Below are 10404 nucleotides of genomic sequence, written 5' to 3'. Positions count from 1 at the left end.
AGAGAGAGAGAGAGAGAGAGAGAGAGAGAGAGAGAGAGCATACTATGTACTTATGACGTTGTTAATATTCATTTTATGCAAGTAATCATAAAAAACAAAGTTTGAAGTGATTAACAAAAAATATCTTACAAGCAACCACCTATCACAAAGCGACATTGCATGAAACTGGAAAAAAATGCTAAATTGGGCTTTCCCTATTTAATATGTTTTGTGTCAAACAATACCACCAATGGTGAACTTCTTGATTTTGTGTGTACATATCACATTAAAAACTCACAGAACAATTATTGTAACTGAATTCTAAGTTTATCACAAAGGTACAGACTACAGAAGGCACTGTCACCTACGGGTATTGCAGAATCTGTAAGGATTTTAAACAGCCTCAAGTTCGTAAGAAGGTTGTGGTTGGGACTATCTTTAAAGTTCCATTGCCATTTAAGGAGGTAGGGATGCCAACTATCAAAGTAACCATCAGTTTTACCTAAAGTATTTTAGATATAATCTGTTTAGCCATAAATTATCATTTAGCAAAGAAAAAATTGATATATTTTAGCTTTGAAAATTTGAAATATTATGCTATATCTTATGTACAGAGCTCTTCTTCATAAGGAGTTTAATATAGTCTAAAAATGGCCATGACGATCCAGCCGTCTTAATTTTGTGCTTGGTTGAGGATGTCTGTCCACATGTTGGGGATCATTACAAAAACACTGAAACACTAAGAATATCTAGCAAACTTTATCACAGCATTTGTTGCAAATCATCAATTGAATTAATACATTTTCATTTTTGGAGAAAAACAATTAAGAAATATCACACATATAAACATTACATACACATGTACATCATACATGGATTCTCTTATCATAATTAATATCTGGAATATGATACGCTAGTATTTATGAACATATGTTGATACAATTGAAAATATATAGATTTACAAAATTTAGTTAGGACTCTCTTTCTCTCTCTCTCTTTCTCTCTCTCTCTCTGCCTCTGACATAATGGATTATAAGATTACATCTTATAGTTCATAAACAAATAAAATATACTCAAACTTATCTAGATACACTACATGTATATTTCAAGAAAATCATTGCTTCTACATGTACACACAAAAGACATTGATACAATGTTTTTCAACTTCAAATAAAAAGACCTTAATTACACGAATACTGGAAAAACAAAACACTTTCAACTCAAAAATAGAAAAATTCTTATTCAATAAATAGTATGGTTTTGAATCATACATACAACACCTAAATAATTATTTATCACAGCATGATTGGAAGATATTAATGTGTGTAAAATGCGGCCCTCATAATAAACACCTTAGTCATTGACAGGTGTTACACAACCCTCTTTCCCTATACTACCCAATTAAAAGAACATTGAAACTCCATCTCACATTTAACTATAAACCTGTAGCAGAGCTGCTTTTGCACTCAATAATCATTGAGAGTTTATTAATATAACCATACATGTTCTTATATACTCACCCCCTCCCCCCCCCTCCACCCCACCCATCCCCCCCCCAAAAAAATGAAAAAATCTTTTTCTATCACATATTTTCTCTCTCTCTCTCTCTCTCTCTCTCTCTCTCTCTCTCTCTCTCTCTCTCTCTCTCTCTCTCTCTTCAATCTGGTTAGGTTGGCATTCTCATGTGATTTAATAATGATTTAATAAATTTCTTTTACACATGCATTTTGTTTCATGAATCCTCAATCAAATGACAAGTGACAAGTTTCTGATGTTAAAAACAGCAGTTTTGACTTAATTACTACAGGTATGTATGTGTGTTGAATGTTTAATTAAAGAACTATGAATTGGGACATTCGAAATTGCATTGCATCTCATGAAACACAAATGTACATGTAAATCACAGTGCAACTTAAATCTACATTTATGTAATTGCTCTCAACAAAACCTCAGTACATACATGTATCTACATCAGTACAATCATGAGTACATTAGTACTGTAACACAACTACATGTTTAGTATACACACTGTTCACTGTATATTAAGTATATTGTTTGACTAGTAGTATTGAACACTGTACAGATTAGTGGAAAAATATATTTTGAATCGGTTCTAAAAAATATAAAATCAGTGCCCATTGTAACAAAATACACATTCCTCTCTCTCTCTCTCTCTCTCTCTCTCTCTATCTCTCTCTCATCTCAGGTTAGGTTGACTTTCTTTTGTTATATAATTCTAGAAATGATTTAAAATAAAATTCTTTTATGCTTTTTTGTTTCATAAATCCTCAATAATATTGGATGGTGATGTAATTAACAATCTACAAACAGTGGTATGCAAAATAAAAATAATCTTCACCCAGTGGTTCTTTTAAATATAAATCTGTATCCCACTCAAATATTTCTGTCTACATAGAGTTTAACTTTTTGTAAGATTCTACAAGTACATACATGTATGTATGTGTATCATCATCTATGAGCAAGTTCTATCCAAAAAAAATAATTAAATCAAAAGGATAATGAAAGAAAAATTTTCAAAATCCATCTAAACTAAAAATACTGGAACACTGGTATTAGAACATGTATGGCAACACTATTATCAATTTCAATCGAAACATCTATGGCACCATTTTGACATTTTATATACATGTAAATCTCATACATGCCATACTAGTATGTGTAATACTTAGGATGATTTCTCTTTCTCAGGCCAGGCTCTATACAGCATTATCAAGGAAGAAATCATTCCAAATATTCCGTTCTGGAAGCGGGACAATTTCCCGGACCATAGGATCAGTCCCGGCGGGAGCCAGCTAATAGCATTAACAAAGTCTGCCATGTTCTGTATCAAGATTAGATAACTCTCGCGGATTTCTTTGATAGCAGTTGTCTTCCTTTCTGATCTCACCTGGTCTTCACTAAAATGTAGATTTAAAGGTAAAAAAAAAAGAATCTCTTGATTATATAGCTGTTAGAGAGGAAATATGCACCTTATTTTTCATTGTTTATAGTACATGTAATATATATACAATATTAGATCCGTTTTAACAACAGCTTGGACTTTGGGAAGTATGTGACATACTCAGGTTTGACAAAGGCGGGGTCTACTCATGGCTAATTAACTGTCCAGTCATTGGCTGTAATAGATATGAATATATTGAACTCAATGACACTTGCCCAACTTCACCCAGAGATGTATATTTCGCTGAAACAGTGTCAATTTCACACAGCAGAGCAGAATTGGCAAACAACTTTCCAGTTTTGAGAGTCTTTGAAATTTAAAAATTTTCTGTTAGCAAATTAGAAAAAAAGTGGTCAATATTTGACAGCTTTTAATGAGCAAACTAGATAGTAACATCCCACAGAAAGTCCAAGCTCTTGTTAAAACGGTTCTATGTAATAACAAAATTTATTATACTTTTTATGTCAATACTAAAATCTGATTGGTTTAGACAAAGTTTATTAATCTTTTCTTTTACCTTCAGTATTAGCAACACACTTGGCAATGAGTAACACTATATAAATAGTGCCTGTTTGGGAGGGTAACAATTGAAATTGAATCTCCGAGAAAACAATTGTAAAACGAAGCTAAGCATCGAGGAGTGTCAATTTTAACTGTTACCATCCCAAACAGGCACTATTTATTTTATCATACTGAATATCTTAATTTTAGAGAAAGTTTTACTACTTTTATATAGAAATAATGTGAATTCTACAGCGAAATGTACGTGCATGTAAAAATTAGTTGTGTTACCTGTTGCCAAGTTTGTAGCACCTAAACCAATCAGATTTAAGTATTTAACATGAAAGTATAATCAAAAAATTTGTTACATGGGTGTAATTTATGCGCAAACCGTAAAAAGGTAACTTAGATACAACCAATGAAATTAAATACTGTAACAATACCTTTCATCTGATGACTGTAGTAGTTGCTGTTTTCTAAGTTCGTTCACTTCTTTCTTTAGAGTGACTATCTTGGTTATTAACCTACAAAATATACACACAATAAAATATCATCAATAAAACATCTTCAAAACATGTACAAAAACAGGTCCAAAAATTTTAAATCCTGAAAATTATATTATTTTCCTCAAAAATGTTTGTAAAAACCACCCCATGTGTAATCAAAAAATTTTCTAGGGGTTAATTATTTTTGATTGACAAATTTTTACTGTTAAGAGTGAAGGGGACATAATTTCATGGATTTACTTGCATGATAAATATAATTTATACAACATTTCTTCACTGTTAAGATAGTGAATTCATAGATGAGGGGGGGAGGGGTCACAAAACTCACAAAAATAGTGCCGCCAGATATTCCAGTGATACCATAGACTTTATTAAAAGTTAAATTTCACCTGACAATGTCTGCCATCAAAGCTACGGCCCAGGCGAGAATACTTCCCACAACCCACTTCCAGGAAACGAAGGAGGTCAGGATGTTTTTATTGGTCAGCCAGTAGATGTGTTCCACGGGGTAGAAAATCTGGTAGGTTACGTTGGTCACCAGCTGCATCGCCCTCACCAGGAGGTTCTTCTCCTTTGTAGAAGAAATAGCCGTTAAAAGTACAATATATACAAATAGTTCTGAATTATTAAAGTACAGATTAAATAGTACCATAAGGTAGACAAAAACAGTAAATACATGGATCTGCAGACGAAATTACTAATTACATGTTTCTACATGTATATGATAAACAATTAAAACAACCCAGTTTAATTGTTACGTAAAACATGATAAATAGAATATAACCATGGTCATCTACATGTCAATGTTGGGCCTAGAATGTAACAAAAAAAATGAAAGTCAGGTATCAACTGAAAGTCGAACCCAGGACCTCTGGCATACAATAATGACTTTTAATTGGACTTTGGGTTCTTAGCTTAGGAATTTGAGCAACTTGACATTCTAGATACATTGGCATCCATTACTCAAACCTTCTGTCATTCCTAAGGAACATGACCTCACAGCATTTCCTGACCTTTTGTGATTATTTATAGGGAGGAGAGTGGGGTGGGAAAAGAAATTTGTGTAACTGTCAGTCTGTGTATATGTAATGGGTCTCAGTAACCAAGTAAAATTATCTTACGGTACATCAAAGAACCTGGGTTTAAGACCTAATAATATAATGTAATAATATTTTCATCCCCTGTTACAATATTCTCCTTTAAAAAGCCTACAAGTAAAGACTTCAGAAGTATAGACATCATGCAGTATATAAAAGCCTTCGATGATCATCCACAAATGAATGATGATTAAGGCCTAGTGTCCATGCATCTATTCCTCTTAAGTGAACACACCTGTGACAAGAGTATATAATGCAAGAGACTGGTGTTTATATGTGTTTGGATTGATGACGCCAAATTTCAAAAGGGGCGGAGGAATTAAGGGGGAAGGGGAGGGGGTGGGGGTGAAGGCATTCATTGTCATCATCTTCATTCTAAAGCTGTCAGGATATATAAAACCACCCGTCAGTAAATTAATCATTTACAAATCGAAAGTAGATTTTATATGTCGTAAACACATGTTCAGTTCAGAAACTGGATCGTCCTACCTTTGAACCCGTCCCATATTTGAGATTGGAGAAAAGCATTGACAGGTCATCAAACAGCCGCATGGTCATCCTAGCGCCCCCTAACTCAGCTGAAATCACCAAGAGCTTCTTGTGAATGTCTCCCCTGCCGCTGTCACCGAGCAACATTGCAGCGTAGGTACAGAGGCGGACGATTTTGTCCCTCCCTCGATACGACTCCAGCATGCGAACAACGTCCATGTTTGTAAATATCGGCGCGCTCGATTTGCACGTCGCTAGTCGGGTTGGACTGTGGTGCGTTTGGTTTAGTGTTGTAGTGTATAGGTGTTATATGTGCGTTATCTTGCTTTTTTATCTCTGAAGGAGAGAGAGAGAGAGAGAGAGAGAGAGAGAGAGAGAGAGAGAGAGAGAGAGAGAGAGAGAGAGAGAGAGAGAGAGAGAGAGAGAGAGAGAGGTTTATATGTAACGATCCAATTTTCCAACCTTTGTGTTAGAGTTTATAGTTTACGTTTGCATCAGAGACATAAATAATGTGTATGTCTCTGGTTTGCATAGTCTCTTCAAATTTGTTTGAATTTCTTCAAATTAAGATGATAAAAAGAAACAGAGTTATAATTGCTATATAAGTTATCAAATAAATCATAAGAACCTAAAGAATATATTTCATTTAAATTCTCTGATAAAGTGTCCATCTAATCTATGTAGTTATATTTCATGCGCTGACTCTTAGAGACCTGAGATGATTCATTCATCTGTGAAAAACTTCTACTCTGTATTGTATTGTTTATTGGCTAAATTCAAATGAATTATAAGCTGTTGAAACATATGTACATAATTATAGATATATAATGCTACACTCTACAGTTAAACAAACATGACAGCTAATTAAAAAGATCTGCCGAATTCTAAAAAATATGGCTTAAATGTAGGCGACAGTTTAAATTACTAGTACATGCATATATTCTAAATGAATTGCTGCTATTGTTATAATATTACATATACAGTAGGTTGAACGGTTTACTGCGATGAAATATATTCTCTCTTTTTTTTCAAGTGTGGTATCCAGAATTCGATGCATGGAACAATACTGAAAACCTTGGCTTGTAAACGACATAATCGATAAAGTGTTGTTTTATCAAAACAAAAAACAAACAAAAGAAAACAGAAGAAAAAAAACCAAAAACAAACAAAAACAAATGAATCCCCTCTCAACGAACCAAACAAAAACAAAGAAACAGAGACGAAAACAAACATTTTGATCATGATAACCTGACAGACATGTGAAATGACTCCTTTTCTAGAGGCGTAGATGTAAGCTTATCCAAATGCTACCTGGTGTATATTAGGTACATGTATTTATATTTTCCAATATGATACAAAGAATGATAAACAGCCACAAAGCACGTGACCACCTGCTTATCTATGCACCAACTCTTTTTGTTTTACAATGTAACATTAAGTATTTTAAAGTATTGCAAAATGTCTTTTCAAGCAGCACTGACGCTTTTTATATTGTGTACAATTACAGGCAATTCTGCTCTTCTCTTTCACGGAGACAACATACCAGGACAAACCACGACCCTTGGACCACTAGGAAAAGATGCCACGCTCTCCCTTCTTGTCAAAAATGTTTTAGATCTGGAAGCAAGAGTTAGAAGTCAAGAACAAGAAATTCAGACGTTGAAAAACCAAAAAGCGTCCGATGACAATGTTACGGCAATTACGTTGAACAAGCTAATGTCGGAATACATTGACATTAAGACTGCATTTGGATTAATAAAACAGGAGTTTGATCGTAACAATAATCAGACGGGACTACAAACCCTCAAAACGAGGCTGGACAACATGGCGCAGTCTGTTCGTTATTTAACATTGTCTCTACAAGGTCACGAGATTCATAATGAAGAGATGAATATGACAATTCATCGGGAATTCAATCATTTGAACGCAAAGTTGCTAAACGAAATTCAAGCTCTGCATAAAGAGATCATGAATTTAACAAATATCGAGTCTGCAGACATCAACCGCCTCGAAGGCATTCTATCAGTACATCAGACAAACCTTACTACATTGGAATCGGAAATGGCAATATTTCAGCAGATTCATCTTCAGAATGTTTCGAACTCGTTACAAAATGCCGTGGACTTTTTATTAAGTAAGTCTCTTTACATTCTTCGCCTCCAACCAATTAATTTTTCACCCCTGCGAATGTGTTCGGAATGTTTTCCTTATCGTTGCTAAGTATGTAATAAATCCAGAGGTGCTCGAATGAAAGTCCACGAGACTTCACCGAGATTTGTTCAGTTCCTGTGAAATTTCTAGCGGAAGTATAATTGTTCAGATAATATTCTCAAAATACGCAAGTACTGGTCGTTTTTTATATCAAATCTTACTTTGAATTATGTTTAAAAATGAAAATCTTTGAAGATGTATGTCTTAATTCACCATCTAGTAGTTATATATTTATATTAAACGATAATATTCAGAACAGAGTTATCGTTCATGTTCAACCACGTGTAGAGTGGTTGAAAATATAAACATTGGGTTGCTTAATAAAATCATAGCCGTGTTTGATGCTTGTGGTGAGCAATACGTTGTTTAAAAAAATAATGGGTGTTTGTTTTCCATAAAAACTTTTCAAGGAACATTCTGAATAAAATAGTATAGTCTGTTTCACTATTGATGCTATTACTAGGTCAGGCGCGGATCGAAATCTAATCCTCAGGGGGATCTCTACTAAGCATGTTAATTGTTGCAACAGCAGACAAAAACTATTTTTTGTATTGTCACATTTATTTCTAGAACACATTTTATCCACCAATTAATGAAGAAAAAGTTTAAAATCAATAAACCTCTAGATTTTAAATTTGACTACAAGAACCTAGACTCTATGAAATGGACTATAAACACGAGGCGCAATTTCAACTGCGATACTGAAAGGGTCGAATAAAACCACGTAGTCTAAAATTTAAATGACAATAACATTCGCAGGAGTGTTCTTATTAAATGTGCTTATGTACGTGATAAAAAGTATAAAAAAGCGTCTAAATGTTTTTTTTCCAACCTATTAATTATTTGAACCATTAATTCAAGAAATTAGACTAGTCGGCGGAGATACAAGCTCTGGTAGAGTGGAGGTTCTATACCATGGGCAATGGGGGACTGTTTGTGACGACCATTTTAATAACAATGCTGCTAAGGTTGTATGTCGAATGCTCGGAAAGGACACGTAAGAACATCGTTTTTTTGTTTTTGTTTTTGGTTAAATTGTTAAACATCTTTATTGAAACGGATAGTTCCACAATATTGTTTATAACATTGTATTAAGCTCAACTTGCTGAAACCGGTGTTATATAAGGGTTTTCCATAATACTGCAGTAGCTTCTCAAACCTTATGGTGGCCATAGTAGCTCGGTTGATAGTTCAGAAAATTATTAAGAGAATGCCCATTGGGCTTTCAATTGATGTTTTCTTCATTAGATCTACATATGTTGCATACGACGGCATGGGTCTGTGCACGTAAATATTTGTATTGTCGGTTAAATTATGATGAAAATTAATATCAATAACTTATTATGTATACGATATTTTCATTTGTTTTATCTTTTTTTTTTTTTATTTATGACTGTAATAAAATAAGCCAAAGTTCACGCTATTAAATTATTATACATGTATATTTCAAAGTATCGTTTTGTTTGTTAACTTTGCTTTTCAAATGACAGTGCAAATGCCGTGGCATATTCAAGCGCACACTTCGGAGCAGGAACTGGACCTATTGTTTATGACGATGTGGTCTGCACGGGATCTGAAGCGGAATTATCAAATTGCCATCATCTTGGACAAGGTTTCGATAATTGTGGACATGATGAAGATGTTGGAGTTAAATGTGGTAAGGAAATTCTTCAACAATAATCTTTAAGTTAATGGACTATTTGTATAATTAGATATTTTGATAATTGTATTGACTGCTATCTATGATTATATCGCACATGTGAAATAATTACCTTTCAGGATTTGTTGTATCTATAAACTGTTGAAAAATAAATAATGACATACTATGCATATACATGTATAATCGAAAATTGTTTATCCATTACAGGATAAAGCTCTTTGAAGAAGAAGAAAACCTGTAATTAATCTAAATTGAATATGTAATTTTAATGTATCTTTTTATGTTTCTGTTGAGTAAATATTGAAAATGTCAATAAATCCTATGAATATTAGATATGGCGAGTTTCTTAACATTTGAATCTATTGAAGAAGAATTGCTCCATAAATACATGAAATTTCAGTGTTTTGACCACAAACTATTTCGTCACTACAAGGTAAATAAGAGTTTTATGTACAATTTAGGCATATAAAGAATAGCAATAATAATTGTTTTTATGAGCTTTTAGCATTTGAACTGAGATTTAGAACCTTTCATAATTATGTAATTTCGTATTATAACTAGTATCATGGCAGAAAATGCTGCTCCATTAAAAAAAAATGTTTCTCTCAAAATGCAAGAGGGATTCGATTAAATATGAAGTTGAAAGCTCTTTACTGTAAATGTTGACTTCTCAAAATCATTCTCTTGTTGTACATTTCATTCCATGAATTATCTAATAAAAAAGGCCTTGTGTAAATTTTTGTTCAGTTAGATCTAATTCGCTAAATCAAATGTCCTCTCTAGTACGATCATTGGTCACGTATTCACGTATTCTTGAGACTGCGATTTTCACTAAATCCACAAAAGGTGAGGCATACGGAAAACAATAAAAAACAAATCCCACAGTTATACAAAAAAAAACCCCAGGGGGCTTTAAAATCAGCCAGAATTTGATTACGAATTCCAATCTAATACAATCATCCACTGCGTGTCTTCAATAAGGTACAACTGTATTTACGC

The 10404-nt window shown here is 33.5% G+C and overlaps 2 protein-coding genes across 2 annotated transcripts; one reads left to right on the top strand and one right to left on the bottom strand.

Annotated features, from left to right (window-relative positions):
* Positions 1-1573: 1573 nt before the first annotated feature.
* Positions 1574-5790, bottom strand: LOC105329168 (peroxisomal membrane protein 11C). Its single transcript, XM_011430351.4, has 4 exons — positions 5535-5790; positions 4338-4519; positions 3886-3966; positions 1574-2897 (listed from the first exon to the last, which is right to left on the bottom strand). The coding sequence occupies exons 1-4, from the start codon at positions 5751-5753 to the stop codon at positions 2666-2668; spliced, it is 714 nt and encodes a 237-aa protein (XP_011428653.3). The 5' UTR covers positions 5754-5790; the 3' UTR covers positions 1574-2665.
* Positions 5791-6985: 1195 nt separating this feature from the next.
* On the top strand, positions 6986-9425 carry LOC136275727 (uncharacterized). Its single transcript, XM_066085583.1, has 3 exons — positions 6986-7668; positions 8607-8742; positions 9236-9425. Exons 1-3 carry the CDS (start codon positions 6993-6995, stop codon positions 9423-9425), a joined length of 1002 nt encoding a protein of 333 aa, XP_065941655.1. The 5' UTR covers positions 6986-6992.
* Positions 9426-10404: the final 979 nt, after the last annotated feature.

This window comes from Magallana gigas, chromosome 1 (genome assembly GCF_963853765.1).
Source record: "Magallana gigas chromosome 1, xbMagGiga1.1, whole genome shotgun sequence".
Classification (NCBI taxonomy): Eukaryota; Metazoa; Mollusca; class Bivalvia; order Ostreida; family Ostreidae; genus Magallana; species Magallana gigas.
The sequence above is the reverse complement of the archived record's forward strand: the minus strand, read 5'-3'. Positions and strand labels throughout refer to the sequence as shown.